Raw genomic sequence first — 17,273 nt, 5'->3', positions numbered from 1 at the left:
TTCTGGAGCAGTGCTAGCAGACTTTTCAATAAAGGGCCCAATAACCAATGTTGTAGGTGTTGAAGGCTGAGCTTGGCTTCCTGTCACCTGCTCTTCCTTGTTTTATTTTACAGCCCTGTAATTAGAAAGTAGCCAGTGTGATGGCCCTCACCTGTAATCCCAGCAAATTGGGAGGCTGAGGCCAGACTGGGCAACTGAGAGAGACCTTGTCTCAAAATCAAACTTACAGAGGGCTGTAGGTGTAGCTCAGTGGTAGAGTACCTCTGGGTTCAGTCCCAGTACCTAAGTAAATAAAAAGCTTGCCAGGCTTTAGAGAAATTGTGTGTTTGGCGTTTGTGAGGAGACGGGTTTGATCCCTAGAGCACAGAGGGAGAGGGAGAGGGAGAGATCGCAGAGAGTGAGAAGGTATCCTTGACAAGCAGGCAGCAAGCACATCCCTGGGACTTGGGACTTGCCTCTCGCCGGTGGTCCTGGCCAGATGCCCAGTGTCTGGGGTCTCCTTTCTTCTAGTGGTGGCATCCTGTGGGTGCAGTCTTGCTGTAGAGGAGATGGGCCCCAGTGACAGCCAGGCTTGGACAGCCGGCCCCTCCACCAGAGCCGGAGCTCCCTCTCTTGTGGCCTGGTCTGAGAAAGCCGGAGGGGCGAGGGTACACTTCCCACTCACCCCCTGTGTGCCAGGACTGAGGGAGGAGAGGCCCTCCCCACAAGAAGCCACTTGGCAGGGAGGTGCCAGGGGCAGGTGTGGAAGTCAGAGCAGTGGTGGAGTCTGACGAGGAAAGGGATTGGGTTGTAACACCTTTTTCTGTTGTCCCTTGTACATTTCTTGCGGGTGACGGTTTCCTTGGGAGAAGGAGTCGTGACCTGAGTACGCCCTGAGCCATGCTGCCCCAAGTGGGCAGGTAGCTCCTAGAGCTGTGGAGAAGGGTTTCATGAGCCGCCGCGCCCCCCCCCGCCCCCCCCCCCCCCCCCGAGATAAGTGCTCAAACTCGAAGGCCCTCAAGTGGCCAGGAGACCGGACCCATGGGATGGGACGGGAGCGGGAGGTGCTGCTCTGCTGTTAATTAAAAACCCAAATCCCCATCACTATGCTAGCCAGTACAGGGAATCGTCAGGAAACCACTGTGAATAAGTTAATGTCACATTTAAGTTCTTTTGAAAAATGAGTAGCCTGACATTGGTGTTGCCTGATATCGTGGCCAGTTGCCATGTGGGACTTTGGGGCACTCTGCTGATCTCTGCACTGCTGGGCATCTCTGTGAAGTGTGTGTGAGCAGGCGCAGGTGAGTACAGAGACTCTGAGCTTCTAAGGTCTCCAGCTCTAGTGGGGACCCAACCCAGAGCCCAGTGTTACCCACATCCATACCTGTGGGGTTGGGTGAATGTCACTCACTCCCCCGGCATCAGCCTTCATCCTAGGAGACCGACACAGACCAAGAGAGCCTCCCTCCAGCAGAGGAGAGGACGGCGTGGGGCAGCCTCCCTGAGCACGGCAAGGCAGTGGTCGCATGGAGCCAGCCTTGGGAGGTGCTGGGGGTGAGGGGAGGAAGGGGCGGATGCTGTGGTAGGTCTCTGGAGGAGACCAGGAAGGTGGACATCTTCCCGTTATTTTCTGAATGATATGGAGATTCTGAGTATGGAGCTGCGAGTCTTCAGCAGCCTGCAGCGGAGTCAAGCTGACGGTGCTTTCGGGGGACTGTGTGGGCTTTTCATCACCTTAGTCGCTGTTGCAGGAGGCCCAGAGGCCTCTTCCTTGGAGAACATGGTGGCAGTGCCAGAGCTGGTTACCAGAGCTTGGCCCTGTGGTGGGTGGGGAGGCAGCAGGCCTTCTCCAGGGGTGGTTGGGAGTGGATGTAAGAGTTAGCTGGACTTTGGGTTAGAGTACTGGCTGGCATAGTGATGGGGATTTGAGTCTTTAATTACAGACGTTCTTGCTGGAGGCCCCATTGTCCAACATCCACCCCTGCCCTGGCACCACATGGTCTAGTGGTGGGCTCTCTTGTGACACAGGTCTTCTAGTGCTTCCAAGGCAGTAGGTTGTTGGTGCCACTTACAGCTTGTGCTCTTTAGTTCGTGGGCTTGGTAGTCTTTTTGGATTTGGCGGTTGTCGGGTTGATCACGGTACTGTCTTCCTTATTCCTGCTCAAGTGAATCAAATTCCCAGATATTATAGTTTCCTAGCTAAGAAAACTTAAAATTTTTTTGAAGGAGTGTAGCTAATACATGCATGTGGCCATATTCCAAGATGGTTGGTGTAATAAAAATTAACACAGCCCTGAGCAGTATATGGAAGTACCCAAGAACCCTTGGCTGACTTTGTCCTGTTAGGGCCCAGACACTGCTGTCAGGGACTGTGGGGAAGTCGGGTCAAGGCCAGACAGAGAATGCAGCAGCTCTGCACCTGTGGCCAGCAACAAGCCTGCCCTGAGCGCACCCACCTGTTCTCAGCTGCTCAGGTTGTGCCTGTGCTTGGTGGGTTTGGCTGGCACCTGTATTGGGGATGACTCGACAGCTCCCTAGCTGCCCCAGCGAGGTCACCTGCGGGATGTTGCCATGAGGTTCTCTGTGTGCTGTTTGCCTCTGTCGGTCTCTGCCTTCCCGTCCTCAGCAGGCCTCCTTCCCTCCTGACCACTCTTCATGGGCAAAGGCCTGCAGCTGGTTCTGGTGGCTGACTGCCCTGGCCCCTGGGTTGACTGGGAGAATCTCCAGGCTTGCTGGCCAGCTGCTCTCAGAGGAGAGAGGGAGGCCTGAGGTTTCTGAGGGACAGAAGGCCGACCTCACTTTCCCCTGGTTCTCTGCGGTTCAGGACAGTGGGCTGCAGACACCTTGACTTGCCGGTGCCTCTGCTCCACGGGGCCTGGGCCATCTACCCGAAGTCACCGTGCCCTTCCTCTGCTATCTGTATTCGAGTTGGACCTGTGGCCAGGGCACCGGGCGTGGTTCCAACATTGCCAAGTTCCATTTGTCACAGTTGTGTTAAGTAACACAGGTATGGCCTGCGGTGATGTGGGTCAGACCTGAGTCACCACCACGTATTAACAGACTGCATCATGGCCACAGCCCGTCGCCACTCTACAGGTCACTCGTGTTGGGTCGTGGTATACCTGCCCGGGGCCCAGTGGCAAACTGTGTGACACCTCACAGAAACAGATGATCATGCAGACGGATTGCTGGATGCGAAACTGGATGTGATAGAAAGATCTGAAAGTGACGCCGGCCAGTGCTGCAGTACATGGCCCGACCGGCTGGGGAGCGTGCGGAGCCCGCCTCAGGGCCCTCCAGGCCCCGCAGAGTGGGAGCTGCTCCTTCCTAAGTGGAGCATTTACTTCTACTTTGGGCTGGAGACTTTTAAAAAACAAATTCCAGTCTGACATTCAGGCTACAGTGCCGAAGTCAGTTTCCCTGTTGAGAAGATACCACTTCAGGAATGTTAGAGCGTCACTGCCAGTGACAGATGGCCCAGCTGGCTGGGGTGTCAGTGTGAGCTGACAGTGTTGTGCTACCTGGGGAGGCAGCTAGTGTGTGTGACAATGCTGCTTGGAACCTGCACCAGATTCCAGAAGTGGACGTGAAAGGGCGTTGATGGGAGGGGCAAAGCAGGGCCAGGTGGATGAGCTGGCCAGAGGCAGCGCAGGGCGTGGCTGTGAGACGCAGCCTCTGCCTACTGTCCAGTCAACTGTGGCCCAGGAATTGAGGTTAAGAAGTCCCATCATGAGTCCATGGGTACAATTCTGGGGGTTGGGAGGACCCTGACCAGAAAGAGGTAAAAGTGGATCACATCATCCTTAGCTTAGGAAGAACACTTTGCTAGGAAGGGAGAAGCTTAGAAGTCCCTTTGCTTTGCAGATCCCAGTCTTACAAGTATTCAGAAGTAACACGAAGAAGCCTTTTAGAGTAGACTGACTTGACCAGGGGCTGGGACGTGGCCAGTGGTCCAGTGTTGCCCAGTGGTCGGTGTGAGGCCCTGGGTTTATTCCCCAGCACTGGGGAATATGGTGTAGACCTGGTTGTGTGAGTGTTGGGTTTTGTGATGTTGTTTTTGAAATGGGTTTCTATTTAGTTTTCTAAACATTTCTTGAAGAGCAGAGGGAGGATTTAACATTCCCTTTATTCTGATTATTTGTTGGTGACATAATTTAAAAATGTGTAAACAAATTCAAATAGTAAATTAGGAATTACATTATCTAAATGCCTCAGCAAGTTTCAAAAAAGATTTGCATGTTTATAGCTTGAAAAGCTTGAATTACTTTTAGGAAAAATAATCTGTAATTACTGTTAGTGAAGAAATCTTACTTAGACATGAGCTTACCAAGGTACTACTTTCTCAAATGTAAAGGTAACATTTCACTGTAGAGAACTCGGGAGACACCAGCATAGACTGTTAAGGAACCCGTGGTCCTGGGTGGGCCCCGTGCTGGGCTGACAGTGCACATGGCTGTCAGGCCGTACCGCAGCAGTTGATGATAAAAATCCACTGTCCAAGGAACTACTGCTAAAGTTCCTGGTAACTAGAGCCAGGCATGGTGCTGCATGCCTGTAATCCCAGCAGCTAGGGAGGCTGAGGCAGGAGGATCAAAAGTTCAGGGTCGGTCTCAGCAACCTTGGGAGCCCTTGTCTCAAATTAAACAATTAAAAAGAAGAGGGGTTGGGGGGGTGCAACTCTATGGTAGACATGTGCCTAGGGTGTGCAGGGCCCTGGGTTCAATCCTTGACACCACAGCTGGGGGGTGGGGGCTTACCTAAAAGTTACTTTTTCCTCCTTTAACATGGTATCATGAACATTTTCCTGTGAAAATGAGGTTATTTTCTTTTGTGAACTGCTTATTTATGGGCTTTGCCTTTTTTCTGTTGGCTTTCATTCTTATTAAAATTCATAGTTGCTGTCCAGCTCCCTTGCTTGACTTTCTAACCTCCTGCACGTGTAGACCCCGATCAGAGAGAGAGGAGAGGGTGTTCATGCTTGCAGGAGTTGAGGGTGTGGAGTGAGCTTTGGCTGAGTGACCTTATGTGGATGTGGTGCTGTCCCCATCAGGGACAGACAGGAAGGAGGCCACCCCAGCCAGCACACTGGTGCTCGTGCTGGGGGCTAGTGTTCATAGACGACGGCTGCTGGGAGGGCCAGGTTGGTGCCCAGGATCCTAGAGGTACGTGAATAGGTACTTCCAAGATCCAGACCATTAATGCTTAAAACCCAGTTTGACTTTGAAGCCAGAAGCTTTGTGATGTGACTCTGAGATCTGGGTCACCTGCAGGTCACTGAGAAGTGCGTGTGCAGACCTTGGGAAGGGTGATCTGGGTGGTCCAGTGAGAGTCCTGTCCGCTGACCGTGTAGAACTTGGAACATTGATCTCTGGTGTTTTGTGGAGTTAACACAGATTTTGATTCATACTCAGTTCAGATTGCATTGACTGATGAATTGGGTCAAGTGGGGAGTATTTGTCCAGCTGAAAATCAAATCAAAGAATAAGATACCAGCCGCTTCTATCCTCGGGTGTGTTTGGGGAGTCAGACTGAACAAGCGGCTGGGGTCCTTCTCTGCATGTGGCTGCCCTGCTGTCATGGTGGTCCCAGTGCAGGGGTTATTTAGGCTGTTTGTGCCCTGAGGTGTAGGTCGCCCCATTGGACAGATCAGAACCGGGTACTCTTCTTTCCCTTGGTGACACCAGGTCTGCACAGGTCTCTTGGGCATGGGAAGATCACACTTATCTGTCTAGTGTTAGTTCCTAAGGTGTGGGGAGGACCCTGGGGACAAATGCCTGCCTGCTGCTGTTAGTCCCAGGGTGAGTGGCACCGTCTTTAGCTAATGAAAGTGGAAGTTCAGGAGTAAGTGGTTCTTTGGCCTGTCAGCAGGCCATCTTCACAGGGAAAGAGGATCCAGGCATGGAGGGAGGATTTCCTGGGGATCCCTGCTCAGGGCGTGGCCCTGCTCACACCCAGATGCCTCTGTGATGATGTGGTCCTTGTCCTGGTGGGAAACTTGCTGTGATCATCCAGCTTAACCTCCTCCTCTGGGCTTTGGTGCGGGCGGTGCTGCCCCAGCCTTCCACCAGGGGGCAGCCAGACACGCCACGCTAGCTTTCAGGCAGCTTGGTGGCAGCTCCCTATGTTCCTGACCATCTCGACTCTGCTCTTTCCTCAGGTGGGCAGTGTCAAACCGAGAAATGCTCATAGCGCAGAACAGCTCCCTGGAGTTCAAGCTGCACCGACTGTACTTCATTAGCTTGTTGATGGGTGGAACTACAAATCAGCGAGAGGCATTGCAGTATGCTAAAAATTTTCAGCCATTTGCCCTAAATCATCAAAAAGGTGAGTCTCGAGCCAGGTGTTCTCCGTGTTTGGAACAGGTCTGTTGTCACCACTGGAGCAGAAGGGGTGGTCTCCATGAGGTCTAGTGTATGCATTTGCTAATAAACTAAAAGGATTGCAGATGAGAGTTACTTCTTCAAAAAAGCTTCAGCTGACTCCAGTGAGACTGAACATTCCACCATCTGCAGGGGCAACTCCGGGAGGCAGGGCAGCTGGGGATCCCTCAGCCTGCGGGGAGGGGGAGCAGCAGCTGTGTGCTTACCCTCCTCCTGCCCACCTCACCTGGCCTCACTGTCCATGTACAGAGCCGGCGGCAGCCATTGCTCCCTGTGTGTGGCCTGGGAGTTCCAGCTGCCTGCGCCCAGGACATGTGGCAGCTCCTTCACGACGTCGAAGTCACTCTTGGGGAGTGATATTATGCCATGCCTGTGTGGGAGCAGGAGTTGGGCTGCAGGTTGGGCTCTGCGGCCAGGCCCGGCCGTGGGCCTCACGTTGTTTCAGGCGGGGTCAGCTGGGTGGCTGCCCTTGCCTCAGCCTGTTGCCTGCACCTGCAGACTACAACACTTTCTCATTTAGACATTCAGGTGTTGATGGGTAGCCTCGTGTACCTGAGACAAGGGATTGAGAACTCGCCGTACGTGCACCTGCTTGACGCAAACCAGTGGGCTGACATCTGTGACATCTTCACACGGGACGCCTGCGCCCTCCTGGGGCTCTCCGTGGAGTCCCCTCTCAGCGTCAGGTATGGAGCTATGTGCTGCCCCCTCAGGCAGCCCCTTCGGCTTGTCGTGGTGACTGGAGCCGAGGGGCTGAGCCATTCGACAGAGGTGTGGCTTTAGGTAGCAGTTTCCAGAATGGAGTAGGAACCTCGGTGGTCTCTTCCAGTGCTGAGGTTTGCACAGATCATGCAGAAATGGTGGTGGGTTACCTGGGGACAGTCTAGCCACGCGCAGGCTGAGAGGTGCTGGCCATACTTACTACACTTGACCACACGTTAAGGGTGGTCCATCTGACTCAGTCCTGACTTTGAGCGCACATCTGCTCAGTGTTCTGGGTGGTGGACTGGGAAGGTGGCATAAAGCCTTGAGCTTCCTGCCTCCCTGTGTGCAGTTGGAGTTAGATAACCAATAACCGCCAGGGCCAGGGCTGTGGCTCACGGTACCGCTCTTGCCTGGCACTGGGTTTGATCCCCAGCACTGCATAAAAATAACAACAACAACAGAAAAAGAATCCTTTAAAAGAAAAAAAGAATCACTGACAACCATTGTTCCTTACACTCTCCAAATGAGTGCAGGAGGCCTGTGTGTCCAAAATAACAGCGAACAGTATCTTTGCCATGATGTAAAGTTGAGGACTTGAAGCTGGATTAGAAAGTCTCCAATACTAGTGCCCTTGGCGTGAGCTCGCCAGCTCTCCAGCACAGAGGCTGTTGGGGTGCAGGTGGTGTTAACAAGAGTTTGGGGACATTATGTAATGGAGCGAGGCATTGGGAAGGTCGTAATTAACATGATGTTAGGAAAATCAATCACGGGTAGGAGCGTCATTCAGAGTGTGAAGGACCAGTAGATTTCAGGGCAGCAGAGTACAGAACCCTCAGGGGTCAGCTTCCAGATTCCATTTTGCAGCCACCCTGAGAAGCCTGCTGAGCTTTCGTATTGTGCTGAAGAGTAGCCAGGTATCTGGAAAGGCAGTCAGGTGCTGTATATTGAGACTTCCTGCAGCAGGCAGCCTCCTTCTGGGGCAGGCTGCAGAGCGGGAGTGGGAGAGCGGAGCTGTCTGCTCAGCACACCCTCCGCCTGGAGAAGCAGGTGTTGTCGTGAGGGCGTTACTCATCATGAGATAGGGTGAAGTTGTTAAGTGAATAAGTTCCTTTCATTTGTTTTAAATTCTAATACATTAAATCATAGATGTTACCTACAAAAAACAGACCTCTTTGAGATCCTTCATATTTAAGCCTGTAAAAGCATCCTGAAACCAAAGTTGAAGGACCTGTTTTAATAACATTTTAGCTTTCTGTTCACTTAATTCAACAGGGTTTGAGCCCCTGGTATGTGCCAGCCCCTGGGTACAAGGTGGCCACTGTGCCACTGCCTTCCTTTCCCTGGGCTCCATGCTGGCACAGGAGACGGGTGGTGTCTCTGGCCCTGGTGCCTGTGGTGCTGCTGTCCATTGGGGTCCCCTGAGCGGGTGCTAAAGTGGGGTGTGCACAGGAAGTTGACTGGGTTGGCATGCGAGGAAGGTATGTCAATGCCTGCGCCCCAGGAGCCTGGGCTGTGGTGGCCGCAGGAGTGTCCAAAGTTGACAGGCTTCTTCATGGGAGGAGCCTGGGCGGGACTAGGGACAGCCCTGAGAAGGGACTCTCAGGTCCGAGAAGTGGTGCTTCCACCCGGAAGGGGCTCCAGGTCTAGGAGGAACCTCGGAAGAAAAAGTGCCACTAGTGACTGTTCAGCAGAGCCTCTTCAGTCGGGTCTTGGCAAGCGTGACAACTTGCTGTGACCAAGAGTGTGCTGTAAAGGCTCCCAATTGGCTGAGCTTTCTCTAGGAAGCTTGCCTCGCAGCCTTTTCCAGGGAAGTGAATGATAGTGTCCTGGGTGCGTGGGAGGGGGAGAGCAGGAGAGGCCAGGGGGGCCAAGTGGACGTCCCTCCCCCTTGAAGCAGGGGCCAAGATATGCGATTGGAGGGCAAGGCCCTCGGTTCCTGTCCCAACTGGCCCTCTCTGACTGGACGCTTCCCACCTTTCTTGACCCTCCCTCAGCATGGGTGCCAGTGCTGCTTCCTCTTCTCGTGGACGGAAGCTTTGTTTTTCTAGGCATTGAGAAAACTGGGACCCTTTCAGAAAATGAGAATTTTAAAATAGTAGATGTAAGGCTTCATTTCTCCCATGTTGATGAGGTGGGGTCTGTTCTTGGACAGGGCTGGTTCTCAGTGGCTGTGGGAGACACACACTGAGTCGGGAGGTGGGAGAAAGGCAGGTACTTTCTTATAGTGGGAGAGGCTGGGCTTGGCCCTGGCAGGTGGAGGCTCTGCGTGCTGTCCAGTAGCCAGGGCCTGGGTCTCCCAGAACCAGCCCAGCACCTGCAGCTGACACTCCTCCCCCGCCAGCTTCTCGGCGGGCTGCGTGGCGCTGCCAGCGCTGATCAACATCAAGGCGGTGATCGAACAGAGGCAGTGCACCGGTGTGTGGAACCAGAAGGACGAGCTCCCGGTAAGTGCCGCTTGTGGGCGCTGACTGCCCTCCTGGAGGGTCTGCGGGTTCCAGGGGTGTTAAATGTCCATTTTGCCTTTCAACTGGGTAATACTGCTGTGGCCATCTGACAGTTGTTGGTTTTTTAAAAATGTCTATGGGGCTGTAGGTCAGTGGCAGAGCCCTCGATGGGCATGTGCGAGGCCCTAGGTTTGCTCCCCAGCACTGTGGAAAATAAAGTGTAAATGAAAAATGGAGATGAGGACCACGACAGAATGACCAGCAGCATGCGCACCAGGCCGTGCCTCTGTCCGGCCACCTCAGCCCCAGACCCAGCGTATGCAGAGGAGGGGGTGGGCAGCTGTGGTGCAGCTTCAGCATAGGCCTAGGGTGTCACAGCTGCTTCCTCGACAGTCGGCACCAAGGCTGGCCTGAACTTGTCCTTCCTTCCATGTGGTGTCCAGACCCTGCAGGGACCTAAAATGTGCATCGCACCTTTCTGCGGGGCCTGCTCTCCAGCTAGCCCACCAGCCTGTTGGTTGCCCAGCTGCTTAAAGGCTTGTGATTAGAGGCACAGACGCCTTCCAGTCCCTGTGCTCAGAGAGCGAGGGGGCAGGGCTGAGCCTGCTCATGCTGCAGCCTCCCAGCTAGGCCAGTGCCCACACAGCAGAGCAGCCTGGACTGGGACCAGAGGCTGCCCAGGGCTGGACAGGCACTGGAGGGGGCCCTGCGGGTCCCGTTCCGTGGGCAGCCTTCTTTTTTCCAGTACCAGGCATGGAACCCAGGGGTGCTCTACCACGGAGCCACATCCCCAACCCTTTTTAGTTTTTGAGTCGGGCTCTCACTAAGTTGCTGAGGCAAGACTTAAACTTGGAATCCTTCTGCCTCAACCTCCCAAGTTGCTGGGGTTACACGTGACTGCCACCACACCTAGCCGATTTCAGTTTTTATGATTTGTTTAATTTCAACGGAGAGAAAAAGCACAGATGTCATAGGTTAATGTGCGGTCACAGAATGTTCATTTGAATCTTCCTTAATGCCCTGTTTCAGGCAGTTTCTCTGGACCATTACAAAACATGGGAAACTTGGTCTGAAGTGAGAAGTGAGCTGTGTGTAGATTGTCCTTAAAGGTCACCACTTTGCATTTTATCATCTGGCTAAGTGTGCTGGGCTTCTGGGGGCTGTGCTCCTTCTCCTGGTGGGTTTTCTAGAGTATTTAGGATGGGGATGTGCTCAGAGGTGGAGCACTGTAGACAGACTGACTCCTCAGACTGCCTGCCTGAGTCCCCTACTGGAGGAGGTTCCCCCAAGAACAGAGGTCTGACGGAGTGCCTGGGAGTGCCTGCTGCTCAGTGATATGTTAATGCGTAGATGGCTTTCTGAACCGTAACTTGCTCTGGTTTCTTTCTCTTTGAGCAGATTGAAGTGGACCTTGGTAAAAAGTGCTGGTATCACTCTATATTTGCCTGTCCCATCCTTCGTCAGCAAACAACAGATAGCAATCCACCCATGAAGTTGGTCTGTGGTCACATTATATCAAGAGATGCCCTGAACAAGATGTTTAATGGTAGCAAGTAAGTGTCCAGTGTTGGATGTGACTGTGGAAGTCTCTTGGAACTTGAGATGATGAGAAGAACTAGGGTACATGAGTGGAGCTAGATTTAGGAATAGATTTTTTCACTGTTTGGCAGAATGGGTGGGTTTTATCTTTTGTCAGTCTGTTTGGTGCATTTGTGGATTTGACGAGTAGATTTCTAGGCACAATCCTCAATCCTGAGATTTTGGGTGGGTGATGCATCTCCCCAGCCCCTTTTCATGGTGGTCCACTGCTATGATTGAGCGCTGTGCCCCTCTCCCTAGACTGTTGTCTTAGAGATTTTTTATGTCCTATTGATAGAGCCCTCTTTTGGTTAGAGCTATGTACTCCACCCTGTGGAAACAGGTGTCTGGCCAGGTTCCTCCTGGTGACTTTTTATGGAGTGTCACAGTGAGTTCCCTTCTCCATGTGTGATGTGTAAGTCCTCACAATTGGAAATGTGGATCCAATTAAAAAACAGAGCCAGAAGCCAGTCTCAGGGGCCTCTTGACTGCCCAGGTAGCTATATCTTCTTTCTTTGCGTCAATTAGACCCTTGATGGTGAGGTCCTTCTTTCATGGGAGGCCCTGGCTGGAGAGCTGCTTGTGCCCCTCCCAGACTGCCCAGCAACCCCCCAGGGTGGCATCTGTGGCAGCCAGAAGCCTGCCAGCTCATTGGTCTTGGCACAGACTGTCTGAGTCCCTTGGCCACTGCAAGGCCTGCAGACAGCTTCTGGTGAGCGTGGCTCTGGGCTTGCGGTCCACACATGTGGAAGTCATGACAGGAGCCTAAAGACCTTTGGAGAAGAGAAACTGAACCACTCTGAAACCCCAGAAGCAACTTTAGAGGACTACCTTGTTTAAAACAATTTTCACCCTTTGCCACTGAAGACGACCTTGGGGGTTAAGATCTGGTTGACGTTGTGACCCTTCAAAGCTCAGCACTTACAGGAAGGGAGAGCGTGGTCACCCTGCAAGCCAGAGTGGGGGTGTGGGTGGCTGGGTCTCCTAGGCTGGTAGCGCACCTGCAGGGCATCCGTGATCGCCTGGCATTTTCTGCAGGAGGTGGAATGAAGTGCTCGTACCGTTCCTGCTCCTTCACTCCGTCTTTTCTGTCTTGTTTTCAGATTAAAATGTCCATATTGCCCAATGGAACAAAGTCCAGGAGATGCCAAACAAATATTTTTCTGAAGAAATGAATTTAGTTTGCAATTTGTAAGTGAAACTGAATTGTGGGTCATTCAGAAGAGAGTGTCCGTTGAGTCGGCTGACCAAGGACTCCCGTGTCATGCAACGAGTGCTCTGGAAACTGCCCAGCGCTGCACACGAGGGAGCCTGCAGCCAGCCAGCGAGGGCCACCCCTGGCTTCTTGCCTCTGGTCTGCGTTTTTGATCAGCACCTACACCAGCAGTCGCATTCAGTGCAGGTTTTGTACTTCATTATATGGTGATTTTTTACTTCTAAGCAGAAACAGAAACCACCCTCTCCGCCACGCGTTTAATGTCCTCCTGCTTTACTTTGTCATTTTCTTGATAATTGTCAGCCTTGAGAATGTTTGTGAAAAAGCTTTCTTTCGTGTTATATATACATGATTAGTTGGAATTCTTCAGAGAAAGGTTGGCAGATTGAATTGTGGTTGTAAACCTATCTTTGCCTTTTTTTTTTTTTTTTTTTTTTTTTTTTTTTTTGCTGAAGTGGAGAGCGGCTGTGACAAGAGTCCACGCTTGCCCTCCCATGTTTCCCTCTGCTCCAGCTCTGGCTGAGGAGGTGGCACACTGCCACGGGTCTCCTTTTGGCCCCAGCGGGTGCCTGTGTAAAATACCGGCATGAATTCAGCAGGCTGGTGTGAGAAGTCTTCCGCTAGAACAGAGTGGGAGGAATATTATTATTTTTTTTAAACTTTAATTGCTAAGAGGTGCTTGTTTTAAAAATGTGTTCAATAAAATGAAATTCTGAAGTTAGAAGTGTGCTCTTGGTCTGGGTGGCCCTGTCCTTTGGAGTCTGCCCTCAGGACTGGCCACCTGTCACCTGCTATTCCCGGCAGCCAGCTAGCGTGGTGCTGTGTGGGCGTGTGCAGGACAGCTCTGCACACCATCCCTGGAAGGGAAGCAGCCTGTTCCAGTGCTGACGCACCAGCTGCCTGCCCCTCCCTGTGGTCCTTCTCCACCTCCATCCAGCAGGTGGATTAGCATTCTGTCGGGCCTCTCCCCTGCAGGGGCAGCATCTTGTTGACTGTGACTCTGTGGTTCAGGTGGATGCAGATGGTGACCACTTCTCTTGTGAGGTGTCTTCATGTACAGCACTGTCAGGGAGAGCCACGTGCAAGGTCCTTCTCTGTAGAGGAACTACATGCAGAAGACTTCCCTCATGAGAAGAGTGTCGTGTGGAGGTCACCAGGAGTTGGCCAACTTGGCTTCATCCCATGGAGCTGGACACCAATGCAGGAGTACTTACGAGAAAATACAGAAAGATGACCACAGAAGCAGAGCAGGACATGGCGCTTTGTGTCATCAGCTGCGCATGGACTGATGAGGGAGGGAGACAGCAGATTTGGACTGGGAGCACTGGGGTCTGTCTGTGGAGGAGACTGCAGGAGAGCCTGTGTGGCCGCCCTGGGGCCCAATTTGCGTCGATGGCCACCATGGCTGGGTAGGTCAGCCAGGAATCACTGGTGCCCGGCTGCGTGGCCTGCAGCGGTCTCGTGTCACTTGGGAAGGCTCTTCACAGCCACTGTGCAGCAGCAGCCAGCAGCCTCTCTCTGGGGTGAGGAGGTGAAGAGAGAGGGTGCTGCCAGTGTCACTGCTTGGCCAGGAGACTCTCCTGTGAGTCACATTCTGAGGTGTCTTCTTTTGTGATGGTTTTCTCTCTAGGCCAGAAATTCACTTTATTTGCAACTTATTCTCCTCTTTCCACCTTCGACTCCTATACAGCACTTGGGCTTCACATGGGGTTTGGGTGACATGTGTCCTAGAGGCTGGTGGCAAGTTCTGGGCAGTGAGCCTCTTTACACAGTTGCTTGGGCCACTTGTAAGGACAAAGGCCAGAGCTCTGCCTTATCCCCTTGTAGTGCAGGGAGTCCTTGTGACAGCTTCCTGTGCAGCCCGTGAAACTGAAAAGGACGTGTGTTAATGAGCATTTGACTTGACAGCTTCCTGAGGCTGGGCCTGAGTCCACCGCCTTGGGCGGGGCAAGGCCCGGTCTGCAACTCTCTCCATCTGACAGTTCACACAAAAACTGTCTCCTGACCTTATTTAAGTGTAGACTCAAACCTCCTTGACGACTCCGTGTGCAGGAGAGGGGCTCGGAAGAGGCCAGACCTTAACCAAAGAGGCTGCGGTACAGCACCTGTCCTGCTCCAGCAGTGCCATCCAGCACCTCCCCAGGCAGAGGATGCCACCCGTCTCCTGCCTCCGCTGGGCGAAAGGCGGGGTTTTCACAGCCACACTGGTGGTGGAGGCGGAGAGCAGTTCCAGAATGGTTCCCAAGGTTTTCTCAGAGCTGTTTTCACTGGCCAGCGGGGAGCAGTCCTTGGACTGTGCTCAACTGGCAGAAGCCCACCAGAGAGTCAGATTGGCCAGCTGGAGCCTCTGTCCAGGACACTCTGCACAGGGCTCAGATTGGTCTCCATCCTTTCCCCTGTATATGATCATCACAGATGTCATTTCTGTTTCCTGGGTGATCATATGAGACTTCTAATACATAAATTAACGGGTATTGGTGCCTCTTTATTTTAAAATGTTGAAGAGCCACCTCATAGTCATAGGTGTGTATTTGTGAATGTGTGAGCACTTAACTGAAAATAGGAAGACTGTGAGCAGGTCTTATCTCAGTCTCTGTGGCAGCAGACTGGACAGACCCTAGCAGCACTCCAGGTCATGTAGGCGGGGTCCTCTCTCCAGCTCATCCCACAGGTGGCGCAGATCCAGCTCAGTGGTCTCACGCTGAGTCATCTCCACCTCCACTGTCTCACCTGGGGATGGTAGAAACTGTAGAGGCCAAGAGCTCCTGGTCATCTACACTGGATGGGCTGCTCAGGAGAGCGCAAGTATGGCCTCTGGCCAGTCAGTTTCGTCAGCAGACTCAGGTCATCTTCAGGGAAGGTGTGGAGACCTGGTTTGGGCAGCTTCATCGCTAGGATGGGCAAGGTGAAGACAAACCAAATACCTTTCGTCACTCAATTGCGTGTGCGCTGCCTGTTGTGGCGTCACACGGGGCTGGGGGCATGGTGCTGGCAGCCTGGCCAGGTGGAGCTCGACTTCCCGGCTCACGCTTCATGGACTCCGTGGGACTGTAGTTGAGTAGATACCAAAAATAGAGTGACAGATGTATTTTAATAGCAGATGAGGCAGTTAGTTTTAGGGTGAATTTTCCACTGTTGGTTTTACTTTAAGATGTAATAAGAAAAATAAAATTTTGTTTTTAAGGTGTTTTTAAGCTGCAGTTGTGAACTGTAGTGGGCACATGCTTCCTTTACTTCCAAAGAGGCAGGGCAGCCGGAGCTGGCTGGCAGCCTGGGCTCCACCGCACTGGGTGAGGATGTGCATGGGCTTCCTGAGCAGCAGCCAGCCTCCTCCAGCGCAGCCACTGGGGCCTGACCTTCTCTTTGGGCCCCGGTGGGAGTGAATGTACTGGGGCCAGGAGGGGCTGGAGGTGGGCGGGAGCGAGCAGCTGTGGGCTCCATCCAGATGCTGCCACCGGCGGGTAGGCGCTGGGTATGCTTTGCTCATGACCGCGTGTGTGCGTGGGGTCCCCTCCTTTGTGCTTTCTAAATTTACACTAAAAGGATTCATCAAATCGTTTGTTCAGATGGCTCAGGATCGTATTTCTTTGCTTACCCTGTGCTCTTGGGTTTTATAGTATTTCTATAATTATGTAACGAGAATAGTGTTGCACTGTAATCTATCATATAGAGCTCTATGTATGGACGATTCTGATCTGTTTTCTAAGAAATGTATCCTGTTTGCAAAGGCACGATAAAGTTGCATCTTATAGATTATAGGCAATAAACCCAACTTAACACACACCATACTCATTCTCTGTTCATTTGATTTTGGAAAAAGTTGAGCATATCTAGTAGTTTCAGGGATTTCATTTAACTTAAAAAAAATTCTGATATATTTAATTTATAAATTTTAGACTGATATAATAAGAGTTTTGGAAAATTATAAGAAATGCTTTGTGATGTGTGTATTCCTATGTAAAACACATGGCTTCTCCTGTGTATATTTTTAAAAATTAAAGAAATGCACATTTAAAAGTGGTTTTGTGGATGGTTTTGTGGACGAGGCAGGAGGGTGTGAGACAAGAACAGCGCCACTCAGTCAGGAAAGGTCTCTGTCACCGCCTCTCTGGCTCTGCCACCAGCAGTGTGAGGGCAGGAGGTGCCTGAGCACATCCTGGGTTCCGCAGCTGGATGCTCTGTGTCCTGGCTGCTGTGCTGGCCCTACCCAGGCTGGTCGGAGGGCAGCAGCCCGTGGAGGTAAGAGGAGCCATTTCTGTCCTCTCTGACAGCTTAGGTGACAGAGGCCAAGAGTTGGTTTGTGCTCCTTTTGTTCATCTTTTTAGGGACAGATGAAGTCATGTCTGAGACTTTAAAAATATTCCTCCTATGGGGATCGCGTGGGTCCCACCCACTCGTGCTGGGAGCCAGTGGCCCAGGTGGTGGGGAAGAGGCCAGCGGGTCCCTCTCCCCGGGCCGCTCTCAGGAGGGCTGCTGAGGTCCCCACTAGGAAGGGCACCGTTGCCCTCGGGAAGGACGTGGAAACAGGAGAGCCAGGTGGCTGAGTGGGCAGCACGCAGTGGGCATGACGGACAGGAGGAGCCGGCCACTCCTGGGTTCCAGCACAGGTCTATAGTCTGCTCACTGCGTCCAGCGCTGCTCCAGGCAGTGGGTTTGGGTGAACTCCCGTCTTCCTCCTCCTGAGGCCAGGACTGTTAGGACTCCCATTTTCCCTGAGTTATCAAGAAATGAAGTCACTTGCCAGAGAACCTGCAGGTGCTGCCCCTGGCCTCTCCCGAGTCACTGCTGCTGGGCCGCCTCTGTGGTCCTCAGACCATCCCGTGCAGAGGGGTTTGCTCCCAGGCCCCGGGGCTGCAGGTGGGCGGGCAGATGGCTGCCCCACCCCACCACCACAGCACGGCTGAGGTTTTCCAAGGCCAAGGTTTTCCAAGGCCTGGCAGGCTCTCCAACGCAGTGTTAAAGCCAAAGAGA

General features: G+C 52.7%; 1 protein-coding gene across 1 annotated transcript in view; it reads left to right on the top strand.

Annotated features, from left to right (window-relative positions):
* Window positions 1–16,323, top strand: part of Rmnd5a (required for meiotic nuclear division 5 homolog A) — a 37,872-nt gene extending 21,549 nt beyond the window's left edge. The window contains exons 5-9 of the mRNA XM_076832842.1: window positions 6,137–6,303; window positions 6,880–7,045; window positions 9,406–9,508; window positions 10,907–11,061; window positions 12,190–16,323. Of these exons, the coding sequence (XP_076688957.1) occupies window positions 6,137–6,303; window positions 6,880–7,045; window positions 9,406–9,508; window positions 10,907–11,061; window positions 12,190–12,253 (655 nt within the window). The 3' untranslated portion in view covers window positions 12,254–16,323. The remainder of the gene's footprint in view (window positions 1–6,136; window positions 6,304–6,879; window positions 7,046–9,405; window positions 9,509–10,906; window positions 11,062–12,189) is intronic.
* The last annotated feature ends 950 nt before the right edge of the window (window positions 16,324–17,273 follow it).

Source organism: Callospermophilus lateralis, chromosome 14 (assembly GCF_048772815.1).
Source record: "Callospermophilus lateralis isolate mCalLat2 chromosome 14, mCalLat2.hap1, whole genome shotgun sequence".
NCBI classification, from domain to species: domain Eukaryota; kingdom Metazoa; phylum Chordata; class Mammalia; order Rodentia; family Sciuridae; genus Callospermophilus; species Callospermophilus lateralis.
The sequence above is the reverse complement of the archived record's forward strand: the minus strand, read 5'-3'. Positions and strand labels throughout refer to the sequence as shown.